The sequence below is a fragment of the Furipterus horrens genome, unplaced genomic scaffold, assembly GCF_987537825.1.
Source record: "Furipterus horrens unplaced genomic scaffold, mFurHor1.1.pri manual_scaffold_13, whole genome shotgun sequence".
NCBI lineage: Eukaryota > Metazoa > Chordata > Mammalia > Chiroptera > Furipteridae > Furipterus > Furipterus horrens.
In genome coordinates this window covers 56,951,655-56,969,259 of record NW_028327183.1, presented here as the reverse complement: position 1 = coordinate 56,969,259, position 17,605 = coordinate 56,951,655, and the positions used below count along the sequence as shown (strand labels likewise).

At 48.1% G+C, this 17,605-nt stretch overlaps 1 protein-coding gene across 1 annotated transcript; it reads right to left on the bottom strand.

Annotated features, from left to right (window-relative positions):
- Positions 1 to 221: 221 nt before the first annotated feature.
- On the bottom strand, positions 222 to 2,923 carry LOC149995557 (HLA class I histocompatibility antigen, alpha chain F-like). Its single transcript, XM_090259262.1, has 6 exons — positions 2,807 to 2,923; positions 2,299 to 2,559; positions 1,871 to 2,149; positions 1,053 to 1,328; positions 839 to 955; positions 222 to 415 (listed from the first exon to the last, which is right to left on the bottom strand). Exons 1-6 carry the CDS (start codon positions 2,868 to 2,870, stop codon positions 222 to 224), a joined length of 1,191 nt encoding a protein of 396 aa, XP_090115388.1. The 5' UTR covers positions 2,871 to 2,923.
- Positions 2,924 to 17,605: the final 14,682 nt, after the last annotated feature.

The window sequence follows — 17,605 nt, the reverse complement described above, 5'->3', positions numbered from 1 at the left end:
TCAGTCCCAAGGGGAGGCCTCAATGAGCTTCAGCACCAAGTCCCCTGCAGAGCAGCGACATCACGCTGGGAGAGAGAGTCACCGTGAACACATCCAGGTCAGTCTCAGCGGTGCTCATCCTCCCGCAGCCCCCCATGTGCTCAGGGTGTCCCACTCCGAGAGTCCTCGACACCCAGCTGTTCCCCTCAGGCCCAATGCCCCCCCTTCCTGCCCTCAGGGTCTCACCATGAGGAGCTGCAAGGGGAACAGTGGAGTTCCAAGGGCTGTCGCTGCCTGGGGGAGAACACGACAGCAGAGCTGTGGGGGGGGGGTGAGCTCTCAACAGGCTTAAGCCTCCCCTCCCCTGGGGTCCCAGACAGCCCCTCCCTGCACCCAGACTTACAGGCAGCCTGGGCGTAGCTCTCCTTGCCTCTCCCTGTAGGAAGAAAGGGCTCTGTGAGAAGTGGGGGCAGGGGGATGGCTACATTGTGACCCTAGAGGAACCCCATACCCCTAAAGTGCACGGAAGTTCCCGGAACTGTGACTGAACACCCAGGTTACTATCAGCAAACACGGGGAAAGTGCATGTGTGGGGACTGGACCTACAGCCCATCTGGACGTCTGTCCTCAGCAGGGACCTTCCCCTCTGACCTGTGACAGCTGGGAATCAGTCCCTGTCACTAGTCACCAGTGATAGATTTGTCCTCCACTGTCCCATGGGCCTCACTGAAGGGTGTCAGCGATTAGGGCCGATGGGCATGCACCTGTGTGGGGATGCCACGGGCCATTGACCAGGCACAGCACAGTCCCCGGGGGCTTGATCCTCGAGGACACAGGACACGCAGCCCGCCCCGCCCACCTGAGCGCCTCTTCCTCCACGTCACAGCTCCAGCGGCCGCCAGCACAATGATAACCAGGACAGCAGCGACGCCCGCAGTGATGACCACGATGATGACGCTGGTCTGAGCAGGGGGCTCTGCGAGGGGCAGGAGAGAGGCCAGCCTCAGGCCCGAGTCCTGACCCCGCTCAGGGACGCCCCGAGACGAGGCGCTGTGCCCACGCCCCCTCCTCACCCCATCGCAGGGTCAGGGGCTCCTGCAGCGCCCCGTGCTGCACACGGCACGTGTATCGCTGCTCCTCTCCAGGGGGCAGCGCCACGGCCGCCCACTTCTGGAAGGTCCCGTCCCCCGCAGGCCTGGTCTCCACCAGCTCCATGTCCTGGGTCTGGTCCTCCCCGTCGCGCTGCCAAGTCAGGGCGATCTCCGCGGGGTAGAAGCCCAGGGCCCAGCACCTCAGGGTGACCTCACGGTCAGAGACAGGGTGGCGGGTCACATGTGTCTTTGGGGGCTCTGAGGGGCAGGTGAGAACATTCGGGAACTTTGTGTTGGTCATGGGACCCTCCACCAGCGCTCACGTGACCACCCTGAGCGAGGACAGGACACCTGGGGTGGGGGAAGGGAGCGCACAACCCAGACACCAGCCTGCAAGGGACACCTGGGTTAGTCTCCCACTTCTTGGAAAGTTCTAGAATCAGGGCGAGAACCTAGACTAGGCGTCTCCAGGCTCTAAGGGGAGAACGCAGACTCAGAGGGCGGCTGAATGACTCGGCAAAGCCGGGGCCGGGCCGTCACGTCTCAGTCCGAGAACGAGGGAGAGCATGGGGGTCATCTAGTGTGAAGGACCCGCTGTGCGCTCTTTCAGGGAGAGGACGGGCCCCTTATTGTCCTTCAGAGAAAGTGGGGCGCGCGGGTGAGTAACAGCATAAGGAGAGCTCGGGTTCTCTTCCCTGTCCCCACCAGGAGTGGGACTCCGACAGTGACCCCCTTTTCCATGTCTCCCTGCGGGAAGTTGCCCCGCCCCCAGCCAAAAGACGAGGCCCGCTCCTGGGTACCTGCCCGCAGCAGCGTCTCCTTCCCCTTCTCCAGGACGATGTGGAGGCAGCGGTTGCAGAACGTCTGCATCTGACGCCCCCAGTGCTTCACTTCAGAGTCCTGCATGAAACTGTGACCCACGGGGACCTGGGTCGCCGTTTGGGCCGTGGTCCCGGAGCTCAGGTTCAGTTTCAGGGTGATGTGATCGGTGCCGTGGTAGACTAACAGACTGTACCCGCAGAGGAGGCGCAGGTCCGACCCCACGAAGCAGCCACTCATTTCCTGGAAGGTGTGCGACACTGACCCCGCCCATAGGTCAGCCCCGCTCGCTTAGCCCCGCCCCGAAGACAGGTGTACCCCCGACCCGACTAGTCCCGCAGCCTGGGGAGACCCGGGCCGGCCCGTGGGGATGGGCGTCCTGCACGGGACCCGGGCGCGCGTGGCTCACCGTCCTCGCTCTGGTTCTTCGCGCGCTCCCTGTTCAGTATCGCTCGGAACATGAGTACTCTGTCCTTGAGTAACCGCGTCCACTCGTCCCACAGCTGGGGGTCCCTCTGCTGCACCCACTGCAGCTCCATCCCCGACCCCGCGGCGCCGCTGTCGTACCGCAGGACCTCCGTGTCATCCACGTAGCCGACGCCGAGGTACCGGGACTTCCCGCGGCCCGGTCCCGACACGAAGGTGCCGAAATATCTCAGAGTGTGGGTGCCTGGGGGCGGGAGGACGCGCGTCCTGGGTTCCGATCCGTCGTAGGGGCAGCGGGCCCGGGGGACGGAAAAGGGGGCGATGGCTGAGAGCAGGGGCCGGAGAAGAGGTGGGCTGCGGTCGCGGCGGGCGTCGGGGGTCCGTGGTCTGAACCCGGGGAGCTGGAGACGCGCCTTCCCGGGTCCCGCGCCCCCGCCGGGTCCCCGCGCTCCTGCCCCGCAGAGGCCGTTCCCTCCCGACCCCGCACTCACCGGCCCAGCTCTCGGTCAGGACCAGGGCCCCCGAGAGCAGCAGGAGCAGGGGTCGGGGCGCCATGACGCACCCCGAGCGTCTGGGGAGAAGGAATTCGGGTTCTGAGTGAGGACTTGATACCCGGACCCACGGTGACGCTGATTGGCTCCTGAGAGTCCGGACAGCCAATGGGAGTGAAAACTGCGTGAGAGTCTTAAGTATCCAGGCAGAAGGACCCGTGAGATGCAGAGGGGAAGCCCGGGGGATATGGGGACACCCCAACAATGAGAGTCTCCGCCCGAGATTCGGTGCTTTGGCTGAGACCCTTAGAGCCAGGCCTGGGGACCCCGGACGCTGCCCTGACCCCGCCTCCCGGGACGTTCGATCTGTTGCAGGAAGACAGGTCTCTGGGTGGGGCACTCTCATGCCCCTCCTCCCAGGTGCCGTCCCATGACTCAGGAGATGATGAGCTAATCTTGTCTCCGCCTTCAGCTCTAGGCCGTGGAGGCCACTGAGTCGTGGAATCCTGGGAACAGCGGGTTCTTTTGAGTACTCCGTCTGCCTCCTTGTTAATAAAGTCTTACAATGGAGCTGGCCTTGGGGATTAGTGGGTCTGCCTTGCTTCCCTGACAGGTGCTAGCTAAACCAGGAGTTACCCTGGCTGTATTTTACATATTAATGACACTTGGTAAGGATTCTTTCACTTGTAAAATTCTCCTGCTGTTGGCTGGAATGTCACACCCTCTGTTCTGGTAGCTTTTGAAATCCTAATAAAAGGAGGATGAGGCTTCCCGCTCTCCACTGTGGGTCAGAGCGAGCCACAGTCCTTGGTTCGTTACTGGCCAATAATGCTGCCGGCCGGATTTATCTCAGCGTCCAAGATCATAATTGACAGTTCAGAGATCTCTCTGCCTCCTTGTCTCCCTGAGTTCTGGCCCAGCGGCTATTTCATTCAGTGAGTCTACCATCTTGGTTTCAGATCATCTGTACAGTCTTAGGAAGTAATTTTGTGTGACGTGTATCTATCAATTACCATGCAAGGGATAAAACAGAAAAAATAATTCATTTAGGATAATATTAATAACCTACATGTAAACAAAAGTCACTTTTTATGAAAATAACTATTTCCTAAATACAGGAAGTAGTGAGAAGACTGGATCTGCTTACATTTTACATTTTTACAACTGTCAGCACCATTGGAAGACCAATGGACTTTCATATGTGTCTGCGTTTAACCTGTTATTCTGGTGACCGTGCGTGGAAAAGTGCACAGCCTCACACACACACGCAGGGAGAGCACTGTGCTGACCTCTCAGATGAGCGCGGATCCTCGTCCCCGATCGTTCACCGAAGCTGCGCAGGCGGTAGGTCCTGAAAGGCTCCGTGCAGAGCGGACCCGACGCCGGACAGTGAGCACGTCCTGTTCTGTGACGTTGCTTGTGCGGCCCCTGTACTGACGCCTGGTTGTCTAAGGATCGTGCCTTGTTTTCCCAGGTGATGGCATCTCCCAGTGTTGGTGCGGTTAGTGACACGTTATTAAAGAGTCACCTTTGTTTTACTGCAGATCCCACTCGAAAACTCTGTCAGCGCCGGGAAGCTGCTTGGCTCCCACGGTGAGACAGGTTCTCCAGATCCCTGGTTTCCCCCTCAGAGCTTCCGTTTTATCAAGACAGCAAGTACGGTCAGCGGTCAGTGCCAGCTGACTCTTCTTCAGGGAGAAGCTCACACTGGTGTTTGGGAACGTGTGTGCCAGGTAACCAAGCCTCAATAACCCCAGTTTCTGTGTCACCCATGCTCTGAGTGAACATGGCATTCCATATTTATTTTTTTATTCTGTGTTCATTAAGGACAGTTAAGAATTCAAGATATAAGGAATTCAAGATATATTTATCTTCTTGTTAAAAAATATTTCTTATTTTTAAATTATAGTTGATGGACAATATTATATTAGTTTCAGGTGTACAACTCTGTGATTAGATATTTATATAAATTATGAACCACTCACCCTGAGAAATATAGCACCCATCTGACACCGTACAGAGTTATTACACCATTACTGACTCTATTCCCTGTGCTGGACTTCATACCCCTGTGACTGTTCTTTGACTACCAACCTGTACTTCTTAACCCCTTCACCTTTATCACTCATCCCACTAACCCCCGCCCATCTAGCAGCCGTCAGTCTGCTCCCTGTACCTATGAGTCTGTCTGCTCAGCCTGTTCATTTATTTTGTTCTTTAGATTCCACATGTAAGTACAATCACCTGGCATTTGTCTTTCTCTGACTGACGTATCTCATTCAGCACAACACCCTCCATCCATGTTGTTGCCAAAGGCGAGATTCTATTCTGTTCTGTGTGTGGCTGAGTTATATTGTGTTGTGTACATGCACCGCATCAGAGAAGGAAAACTCTGACTCCAAAAAACCTCCGCTGCCTTGCGGCATACCTCTTCAGGGGAAAGGCTAAGGGAGTAAACCCCGACAGAAAATCCGGAGCCAGAGTCCCTAAGGCGGTTTGATGTTGTGGTCAACACCGGCAACTCCTGCGGCGCACCTGAACCCAAGCTGTATCGACTCCGTCTTTCCCTTGGACCCTTCAGCTGCGAAGAGAGGGGGGGTCTGCTGCATGGGCAACAGCAGACCCTCCATATTACCCTGCCCAGGCTCTGTAGCTTCAGCGTCATTGCAAGATGTCGATTCAACACGGGAGGAGACAGATACCGTGTCACTCCCGAGTCGGACTGCACAGCCATTCTCGGCGGTGCAGATGGACTCTTAGGAAGCTACACCATCCTCTCTCGAGACGGACGGCTGCCGATGATGACATGCACCTCTGCTTTATCAGGTTGTCTACTGACGAACACTTAGGTAGCTTCCATATCTTGGCTTCTGTAAATAATACTGCAATGCACAAACAAATGTATATGTCTTTTTGATTTAGTGCTTTGGGTTTCTTCAGATAAATACCATGAAATGAAACTACTGGGTTCTTCTTTCTCTCTTGGTTTATTGCCTTTGTTTAAAGTCTATTTTGTCTGGTATAAGTACTGCTAACCCAGCTTTTTTTGTTTGCTTGTTTTCCTTTTCATAAAATGTCTTCTGCCATCCCTTTACTTTCAGTCTGTGTTTGTCTTTTGATCTGAACTGAGTCTCTAGTAGGCAGCTTATGTAAGGGTTGTTTTGTTATTCATTCAGCCACCATATGTCTTTTGATGACAGCAATTAATTTATTTTATTTAAAGTAATTTTTTATAAGTATGAGTTTATAGCCATTTTATTATTCATATATTCTTATTTTTCTTCTTCTTCTTAAAGAAGACCCTTTAACATTTCTCACAATACTCATTTGGTGGTGATAAACTCTTGTAGCTTTTTCTTGCCTGGGAAGTTCTTTAGCTGTCCTTCTATTAAAAATGAAAGCTTTGACAATCTCTTTTCACCTGAAAAGTTTCTGTTGAGAAACCTGCTGACAGACTTATGGGAGCTCCTTGTAGGTAACTAACTGCTTTTACCTTGGTGCTTTTAAAATTCTCTCTTTGTGTTTAATCTTTGGCATTTTAATTATGGTGTTTCTTGGTGTGGTCTTTTTGGGTTCATCTTGTTTGGGACTCTTCACTTTCTGGACTTGTATCTCTACTTCTTTAACCAGGTAGGGAAGTTTTTGTCATTATTTTTTAAAATAGGATTTCAATTCCTTGCTCTGTCTCTTCTCTTTAGCGCGGCCCCTTGGTGTGAATATTTGTGCACTTGAAATTGTCCCAGATATGCCTTATACAACCCTCATTTTTTTGGTATATATTTTTCCTTTTGCTATTCTGTTTGGGTGTTTTCTCCTTTCTTATCTTCCCGACTTATTTTTTTATCCTGTGCTTTAACTCCTGTCCTGTCGATTCTCTGTAATGTTTTCTTCATTTCAGTAATTGAATTTTTCATTTATAATGTTTTCTTTATTTTTTCTTTCTCCATTTTTATGTGTCCTACCTCTTTGTTATAGTTCACACGAACTTCCTTTACTCTCCCCAAGTTCAAGGAGCATGCTTACAAGTGGTGTTTTAAACTCTGTATCTGGTAGATCACTTGTCTCTGTTCCTTTTAGATCTTTTTCTGAAGTTTTGTCCTGCTCTTTCATTTGGGACATGTGTCTTTGTCTCCTCACTTAGGCAGCCTCCCTGTGTTTGTTACTATGTATTAAGTTGAACTGCTAAGTCTCCTGGTCTTGGCAGTGTGTCCTTATGTGGTAGGTGTCCTGTAGGGTCCAGGGGTACAGCCTCCCTGTCACCCAACCTGGGCACTGCAGGTGCCCTCCCCCCTTGTGGGAAGTGTGTGCTCTCCTGTTGCAGTTGAGTCATGACTGCTGTTGGCAATGGAGGGGATTTTTCCATCTGCTTATCAGCTGCAAGGACTGGCTGCAGTCGCCATGGAGGCCCCAGTGCCTGCTGAGACTGCCCTTTAGTGTGTTGCTGTGGGGGTGGGTGAGTGATGCTTTTTGTGGTCTGAAGCTGTCCATCAGGTGTGCTGACTCGGGACCTCTTGGGAGGTGCAGACCATGGCCAGCCAGCACCTGTGCCCTGCCCAGGGCACCCAGTGTGAACTACAGAGCAATCTGCAGATCGCTGCTACCTGTGTTGAGCTTGGAGGTGCCTGGCAGAGGCCAAGCTACAAACCAAGGCCAGCTGCCACTAGCGCTGGGCATGGGGCCACTGAGCTAGAAATAAAGGGCATGCCTAGGCCAGGTGATGCTTGTTTGAGGCATTTCAGGAAAATCCACACCATGAGCAAAGAAAAGCTGTTTGTATGGAAATATCACTGAAAGGGTCAGGGTGGACCTGCAATTTGGGTGGGTGGGATTCAGGGAATCAGGAGGGTGGGGCAGAGTGTGAGCCAGGTTGATGGAGACTCGGATATGGTGTCTGCCTGCCTGCTCTAAGGTGGGGGCGGGGAGCTCAGAAGAGGAACAATGGTCTCTGGCAGTACTTCAGCTGGGGAAATTTGCCCCTCAGCTCTCACCCTCATTCCAGACAATTCAGTTGCTTCTCGTATGTTCCTGGTGCCTTCTGAGCTGCTGTGCCAGTTCTGGAGCTCAGAGTAAGTCCATGTGCATGCGGGCCTTTTAAGAGGAACTGCCTGGGACTCCAGATGCTTCCGTCTCACTCAGCTGCAACCACTGCTGCTCTTTACAACCAGAAGTTGCAGAGACCTGACTTCCTGCTCTGACACCCTGGGCTGAGGAAGCTTGTATGGGGCTGGGATTCCTCACTCCTCAGGGGCGACCTCCACAGCCGAGATAGCCCTCTTGATTTTTACTCCCCACATGTGAGTGTTGGACTAGCCCAGTCTGCATCTCTGGCCTGCCTGCCAGTCTGGCTATGGCTTCTTTATTTTGTAGTTGGAGGACTTCTGTTCAGTAGATGCAGGGAGTTCTGAGTGGTGGGTGTAGTGTAATTGTAATTTTTATCTGGTCATGGGGTGATGAGAATATTACATTCACTTACACAGCCAACTCGCCTGGAAGACAAGATATGTTAAGTTTTATATTTAAGGACGATGATTCAGGATTGATGATAATGTTCAATCCTCTAACCATGTCGTTAAGTGACACTGGCCTTGTTTTTGAGTTTGTGAGTGAGCCGTAGTGAAGAATACCTGCTATTGCAGTTGGGTATCCTCATCTCTGTTCTTGCTAAGTTTACCTCCATGCAAATGCCAGCAGAGTGAAAAGGCAAATCATGCCCTTAATCTTAGGAAAATAGTTTTGACCTCATAGATCCCGTGAAAAGCATCCTAGAAACTTCAGGTCCACAGACTATATTATGAGAATGGTCCTTCTGGATAAACCAGGGAGGGTCTCCCCACTGGCCCCTGCCCTTGCTTCCTCTTCACATCCTAGAATTCCTATGCCTGCGAGGGGATCCCTGCATCTCCAAACTCTTCTTTGCCCCTGTGTTATTCTAGAAGAAAGCTGACCCCCTGGAAGTGTGATTTCAGAGAGTGTCCTCGGGTGGCGAAAGGAAGTGGGGGACAGGTGTTTTCTGTTTAGAACTGGAAACAGTCTGTGCCTGAAGGCACTAGACCCACAAATAACCTACCTGTGGTAGGTTCACTATACACCAGCTTAATATGTATTCATGTCCCGGACAGAAACCTGATGTCGTCTGTCAGAGAAAGGCTATTGGCCCTCTCATTTTTCATGGGTCTGGTGCTGTGACCTGAGGCCCAGGCAACATGAAACGCAGTTCTTTCCAATAGAACATTCTGGGCCAAGGGATTGTTGCACATCCTCACTTCCAAAACAGCAGCCACTGGCTGCAGCTGGCTGTTGAGCCCTGGAAGTGTGACTAGTGCGCAGAGCAGTTGAACTTTTAATATGATTTACTTTAATTTAAAAGTGATATGTATCTTGTAGCTCCCATATCAGAGAGCACCTATCTAGAATGTATTTAGTTTTCAGTCTCTGCCCATCTCCCTCAAAGATACAGTATGACTCATACATTATTGTATATTAAAATTATCTTCACATGGACGTCATTTGTCTTCCTTCATCTGTGAGGGTCTTAGATATATTTTCAACATATAGCTTACCCAAGGAAGTTTACTTAATATGTATTTAACAGCTAGAGCGTACAGATATTAACCAAAGTGTGATTTAATGCCCTAAGGTTGTAAATGGTCACAAACACTCATCCCTGGAGCTAGTCCTTGGGCACATCACTCTGGGACTCTTGGTGCAGTTTTTGTTAATGTCATAAACATGAGCAGGCACAAAAGTCTTTAGTTGAAGAGAAAACATTCCTTAAACACAACATATATCAAATACATGTAGGCCCATACATACTTATAAAGTATAAAGCAGAAGATGTGAACTTTGCAGTTCTCCTTAGAATTCCTTCATATTGCCCCACCCAATATGTCCCACAGAATTCACACAGTTCTGTTTCCCTTCACTCCTGGACCCTTCTCCCTTAGGGAGAAAATATAGATAAAGTTTTTACAATTGTGAAATGAAAAATTCTCTAAGCAAGACCCAAAGATGAAAAACCATGAGGGAAAACAAAATTTTTCTATGTCAACCACACGCTCTGGCGACACAATCCCATGCCCATAATCCAACTCAAACACACATAAAAAAAGTTGACAGAGAAGGGATGATGTGTGTCAGAGTTCTTCCTCCAAAGACCACGAGGACCACCGGTGGACAAATGGCTGGATTTGCTCATCACTGCTGTGTGGGACAGGACACACCGTGGGTGGCAGGCATCCTGATGGAAGGTGTGAGACAGAACACGCACAGGATGCTGGCTGTGGATGGGCTGTCGTGGGGGGAATCCGTGGATGCTGAGGCTCACTCTAGATTGGCGTCGTTAGGAAGTGGGAGCGATTCTGTGACTGGACACCTCAGTAAGTATCTACGGAGCGAGGATGAGGGTATGATAGGAAAGATGCTGCCTTCCCTCCTGCTAGCAGGCCCCGAGAGCTGCTTGGTGGTTTGTGAGTCGCACGGTGCCGTGTGTTTGTCTGTGCTTAGACAAGATGCAACCTGGTGCTGTCCTGTGTCACTTCACCCTGGTCTCAGGATGTCCTTGTCTGATTCTGATGTTCTGTGAGGTGACTTATGTCTAGCACGTGAATAGCACAGCCTAGCAGTGAGCACCTGCCCAGCTCCCAACACCATTGGGTCTGCAGGGCACAAAGAAGCTAGTGACTCTCATACCAGTAGGAAATCATTAACAGATAAGGCCAAGTGTAACTGAATCGTGAATCAGGGAGTCTGTGTCTCAGTTAACAGCAAAACAAAGGGAAAATATAATAATACAAATCAGGAAATGACATTCCACAACTCGTCACAAATGTCTGAGACCAAAGGGGGAGAGATATTCATCACCAAACACAGAAAGATGGGAAGATGTCGCTTGACAACTCAGCAGACAAGGCAGGGGATCTTCAGGTGAAAGCTGGAGTCAGACCCGTCACAAGATTACCCTTAGTTAATCACTATCCTTAGTTAATCACATTCGATTGTAACTCCAGAGTATTCAGTTGATGGAGAACTGGAGGAGGAATGAAGGGTACAGGGGTACTCTCATTAGGATAAACCAGTTTGCTTTTTCTGCTTCCGCGTGCATGACCCTGCCTGCCTGTGCCCGGCTCTGCAGACCCGTGAATAAGCAAACACCTTGTTTGCTGCCGAAGTCCTGTGTCCCGGTGTTTTTATTGTGAGCGTTTGTCACAGGCCTCACTCTAAGTGCTAGACCTACTCCCGGTGTTGGGGCTACTTTTTCTGATTCTTAAATTCAATGTATGAAAAGATTTACAACTCAGTCAAAAAATAAATAATATTAAGAAACCATTCAGGAAAGAAGAAACACAAATGTTAAACAATTCTATTCATCATAAAGACATGTAAACAAGAATGAGAATGTGGAATAAGAAAGAGGGGAACAAATTAAAATCTATCAGTTCGGTAAGATGAACAATAGATGAGTGCATCAGCAGAGGGTGTGGAAAGCACACTGTTGTAAAGGCTGAAGGTACAAAAACCTGTGCAATGTTTCTGAAAGGTGCTTGTGCAAAGGGTCTCAGCAACTTGAGTTCCTTATTTGGGAATTTATCCTAAGAAGATAATCACACATGTCCTTAAATATATATATTGAAGGATGTTGTTTGTATTGTGGTTTTATAAAAGCAAACTGATGGAATGTCTCTAAATGCTCTGATCAATAGAATGATGGTAACTATGAACAGAGGAACGTTGACGTGTCTCAGGCAGCAATACCATGTGATCTGTGTGAGCTTCAGAGCAGACCCACGAGGCACACAACATGGGATCCTGTGGGAGACAGGGGAAAGGGGACTCACAGAGGTTCAGGGGGTGATAGAGCTGCGGTTGAGCTCAGGGTGTTTCCCCTCAGAGCCTTGATGACTCATTTCCACTGGGTCCCTTGACAGCAGTTGTCACAGAAGGACCCAGGCCTGAGCGGTTCTGCCTCAGGCCTCTCTATTGTGTGTGGTGCGTCCTGTAAGGGAGTTTCTCTGGAAAAGTTTCACAACAGGCATCCACGGTAAGATTGAAACTAAGGAAGGACTAGGGTGGTGGAAGTTAACAGGAGAGCGTAGGCAGTGCTACTTTGGCCCTGGAAACGTTATAGGGAAGAAGTGAGCCAAGGAGGGCTGCCGTCAGCTCACCAGGAAGTCTAAAAGAAAGAGGGCCTTGGAACTGGGATGGTGGTGCAGTTGGGGTCAGGGGTGAGCCTGAGACAAGCCGCCACTGCATGCCGCTCCCCCAGCCAAAAACCTCAAGAGCTCAGGAGGGCATCAAGGGACAGCGTAACATAGCCATTCAAACCACAGTCAAGCTCATCATCCAGTGTCTGTATTTCAAAGCTTCTGACATATTACGGTTACTTAGAATCTGGAGACAGAACACAAAGCAATAGTAGGACTCTGGCAATGTCTCATGAGGGAGATAAATAATTAGCAGAAGTGACAAAGAGAAATGTAAATCAGGGCCATGTGCTGTGAGGAAAGATTCCTGATATCATGAAAGCGAATAACTAAACCTACGTGTCCCCTTCCACTGGCCTCAGTATTACCTGAAAGATGTAGAGGATAGTGGCCTATGAAGTAAAACAGTTATACACAATCATAGGACAGGGAAGATCTCTTGGATATTAAAATATCATTACAGAGGTGAAATATTCAATGGGTAAAATAAAGATTCAAGTTATGCCCCTATTAAGTCATAGAAATGGCAGAGTGTGAGCAAGCTTGTTACAGAGCGGGTCCCCACAATTCCCCATGGAAGCACGGCTATTTTTCTTGAGAGATGCTTTTGCATATGTATGGCAGGGAGCTAGTGTCTTGGTTATGCAAAAGGTTTTGGTCCTTCCAAGGCCTCAAGGAGATGGGAGGGGCTTTGACCATAGAATGATGATGAAAGCTTATAGGGTCTTTGCAAAATTCTACAAGTGGTCACGACTGGTCCGCACACATGACTGGTCACAGCCCACTGTCAGGTGTTTAAAAATAAGGTGGCAGCCATTAAACGGGGGGAATTCCATGCGGTTTACAAGCAGGGATAAGGAGAGAACCAATGGGTTGAAAGAGAACCACATGGTTCTGAATTAAGAGCTGAAAAAGCCCTCAACACAGGGGAAACCTCCGCAGTGAGGCACAAATGGATGGCACCTGATAAAGCTGAACAGCCTTTGGGAAATACAGAGCCACGGACTTCTAATCTCCTAGAGGGAAACGGTACCCCTGACTTTTCTGTTCTGAAACTAGCCTGGTTTGGCAGGGGGGAGAAAGGACTATATATTCTGGGCATTTCAAACAATATAAAACTTAACAGCAGAAATCTGCCATTAATCTAAGTCCGTACAGCCTATTAAATAAACAAGTCCTTCCCTTTTCACCAAACTCTGGTATTGGGAGTTAGGCTTATGGCGCCAGGCAATCGCAGCCCTCATACCTGAACTGCCCATGGGGTTCGTTACAAGCTGGAGAAAAGACAGCAGTCCTTCAATCCAGGGGTTCCAACAAGTTTATAACATCTGTCTAAAGATAAGGATGAGTAGGAAGTGGCTTTTTACATGTTCAATAATATTTCTCAAAGTTTACAGATAAAAGTTGACATTTTCAATGGCCTTATCTAATTCTTCCCACAGCAGATGAAAACAACCCACCCCACGCCACATCACAATAGAATTTGAGAAAGAGGGTGGAAAGGAGCTTGAAAACTTCAAGAGGCGGCAAATACGGTCCTGGAGACTAGAAGACATTGAAGCAATGCCTTCCAATTTCTGTAGAAAAAAGTATTTCTAACTCAAAATGCTACATCAGGTCAAGATGTGAGTAAGGGCTGGGATAGCCTAAGGTTTCTTCATGTGCTTAGGATTTTAATAGTTAACCTTCCACGTTCTCTTTTGGAAAATACTACCAGGCCAAGTGAGGGAAATGAGGGAGTCAACCAAAAGAGGGGGACCTATGGGATACAGGTGACAGGGATACCAGAACTACACAGGGAAGGTCTGCCCCAGATTGTGAGAAATGCTCACTATAAGACACCGGGACACAGGCCTTGAGCAGCAAAAAGAGGTGTTTATTCACAAGTCTTCAGAGTTGGGCACACAGCCAGCCAGGGGCATGCAGGCTCTGACAAAATTGAGCTGGCTGTTTTTATCCTAACACAAGTAAACTCCCTCCCACCCTGCTTTTCACCTCTTCCCTTCCTTCTCCTCCGTTTTTCCATGCTGGATATTCCGGAGTTACAATCTAACATGATTCACTAAATTAACTGAGGGTGATCATTAACTCAGGGTGATCTGGTAATAGGTCTGTCTCCAGCTCTTCGCTGAAATTCCCTATCTTCTTTGCTGGGCTGTCCAGTTTCATTTTCCCATTTCCCAGAGTTTGGTGATGAATATCTCCCCACTTTGATCTCGGATATCCTTTGTCCTCAGAAGCATTTGTGCTGAGCTGTGGAATGCCCCTTTCTGACTTGTAAGTGTGCTGATCCTGTTAACTGTGGCTCAGAGACCCCCTGATTCAAGACTTAATTACATTTGTCCTTTTCTACTAATTATTTTCTACTGGCTTTGGAGCCACCAGTTTCCTTGCCCCTTACAATCCTCCCTTTCTCTTTTGGAAAATTGACTACTTAAACCTTTTTATTTATCCCTTCATACCTAAGAAGGATTTCTCAACTTTCTTCCTCACAGCAAGGATTTCCTTTGGCCTCTAGGAGGAGGAAATTATGAAAAGTTGCCCGCATCTGTTTAGTTAGTGCAGTCTGAGTCAGCCTCTGAGCTACACCTCTGATTCAGGGAATATGCCTGCTACCACTATGAGGGATACGAGAGCTGATGAGATCATTCCTTTTCAATTGCCAAAGCAATTTTTTTTAACTATCCTGTTATAGGATTGTCAATGCCTGGGTTTTCCACTAGTTCATATGCTAGTGTAGTCAGTCCCTGCAGAGCCTTAGTGATAAGTTAAAATCCCTCCCATTTCCTTGGGGCCTTGGAAGAACCAAGCCCACCTGTATAACCAAGACACTAGCTACCAGCCGTAGCCATGGAAAGGCACCCCAAAAGCTGTCTTCTTCCCCTATCACCCAACCACAGGCTCTGGGGAACTCCTGAGGACCTTCATCTGTAACAATTTCCGTTCTCAGACTTAAGACCCTTTATAATCTTATAAAGGACAATGGGTGAAGGTCTTGTGCTCCCCTAGCTGCTTCAAGCTGGACATGGCCATCGTTCTATTTCCCCTTGGGTCTAGAAATTCCTAATAGAGTAGGAATGAGGAGAGGAGGTTGGCCTTCCCACATCAGGAAGGATTTTGCAATGTCCAGGTCAGGTCAGTTGGCTGTTCCCAGGCAGCAGCATGCTTGGTTTCCAAGGGCTGGCACTGATGAACAAACTGACATCCTTGTCATATTCTGGGGCACCAGATTTGGCAACAGGGTTAAAAGGCATCATTAAAATTATAACCACTATTGAGCATTGGACTGAGAGCCAAGTGTCGCTGGTTCGATTCCTAGTCAGGTCACCAGTTGTTGGCATGAGTGAGAGTCAACCACACAGTGATGTTTCTCTCCCTCTCTTTCTCCTTTCCCCTCTCTCTAAAAATAAATAAACAAACAAATTAATTAATTTTAAAAATTATAACCACTAGATGACAACAGGCAAGGATTAATGTTTAATGTCCTCCATTAGAAAAAAAATTGTCTTCTTTTTTAGAGAGTGTGCAAGGCATGTCACACCTGTTTAAAGTCCTTTTGCCCACTGAACTTAGTTTGGGCTGAGGGGAATGTTTTCAGATTCTCCCCTCTCCGACCCCTAGGCTCTCTGTCCAAGCTATGGGGCATAAAAGTGAAACCAGTTTTAAAGTGAAGCCCACAGACCACTCCATACTTCATCAACCCAACCACTTAGTTCAGCCAAACCATTGAGTCTCAGGAGGCAGCGATGCAGACAGGGTTCTTAAGTGAGGCCTATACGTACAGATAATCACTCAGGTAATGAGATCATAGGCTTATGCCCTATGAAAGGAGAAGGGAGAACATACATGTTAAATCACATAACATAACCCACAAACCAGTCTCTAAATCTGTAGGACTATGGACACATTCAGTTACAGGGCCTTTGCTGGAATGATATTTAACAGAGGCAATTTGACAGGTCCCCCTTGTCTGTAGACTGAACATTTCCGATGATGTTACAAACCTAGTTTTAACTTCTAAATGAAAACAAAGTTAAAGACAATTAGCTGCACTGAGCATTCTGATTTTTCTCAAATCATATTTTTTCTCCTTAAAATTACCCTCATTGTTATTAAAGGGACTGCATTAAGTCCAGTTCTAATTTAGCCTGTTTACTTGCATAAACACAACAAGAGCAGCAATTGATGACATACAATCTTTAAGTCTGCTTTGCTGGAACTCACACTAGGAACATTCAGGTTGACTTTCAATCTGCCCTTCTGGGCACAGAAGCTGAGCCACACACTTGTCATCTGGCCTTGCCTATAAAACCCATGTTTTTCATAAGTGCATTAAGGTTTCTCCTAGCCATAGTTCAGGAAAGTAACCTTCATTCCTTCCTTAGAAAAATTGTCATGAACCACACAAACAACCAGGGTATCAGGCTTTTTCCTCCTTGGCTTTTATTAGCCTTGAAAGTCAATTCCCATTCCTCAGGGCTAGGCATGCCTCCTTCATGCATGACATCCCAGTCAAAGCCTCAGTTGACAAAACTGCCATTAGCTGGTCTTATTAGTTTTACGCAAAGAAACCTTATGTCATTGCTTACATCTTTAGAATGCCAAATACTGGAGGGATCAGTCAGGTAGGGAGAAAAATATAAAACCATGAAGGAAAATTCTTGTTCTTCAAAACTGCATTTCCATGCATTATAACTTCCATTCTTAAAACCATACAATTTGTTTTCAAAACTTTCAACAGAACTTCTAGATACTTCTCACAAACGTTCTTTATTTTCATGCCTTACGCTCTCTCTTATTTACTTTCTTTCATGTGAAGTTTTAACTTTCCCTGGGAAACCTCAATTTTTCCTTTCAGAGCATCAACAGAGCAATAATTCAAAACACAGATAGGTAGGCCTTCTCTCTCCAGTAGGTCCACGGGCCTCGTAGAGAGATGTGCCCTTGGCAGAGACATGCTCACTTGCTCAGGCTGGAACACTCATCATCCCTGAATGACCCTTCCTGTGTCCTGCGTTTCAAAAGGAATTCTCCTCGACCAGTTTACACATGACCTTTCCTAGGTCTTCTTGGTCAAAAATAGATCTAGAGACTTCCACAACAGAGCAGATTGTGAGAAATGCTCACAATAAAACACCAGGACACAGGACTTAAGTAGTAAATGAGGTGTTTGTTTATTCACGGATTTGGAAGTCTGGGCACAGTCTAACAAAGAGCGCGCCAGGTCAAAGAGCAGGCTGCTTTTCTCCTAATTCGAGAAACCCTCCCCTATTCTTCCCCCTCCCTTTCCTCTCCGTTTTTCCTACTGGATACTTTGGACTTACAACCTAAGGCGATTGACTAAATCAGCTAAGGGTATTAATTAGCTCATGCATAAGTTTCCTTAACTCGCTGACCATGCAGAGTTCCCAGTGATAAATCTTCCACGATGGGTGTCCCTCCCACTTGGTTAACTCCCAGGTTATAAATATTATGACCTTTACACTCTGGGTTAACTCTTATTGTTTCTCATATAATAAATGTTCCTTAATTCTGACCATCTGTGTCTCTAGCCCCTCTTGAAAGTTTTCTTAACCTGCTTATCACATTTCTCTTTTGC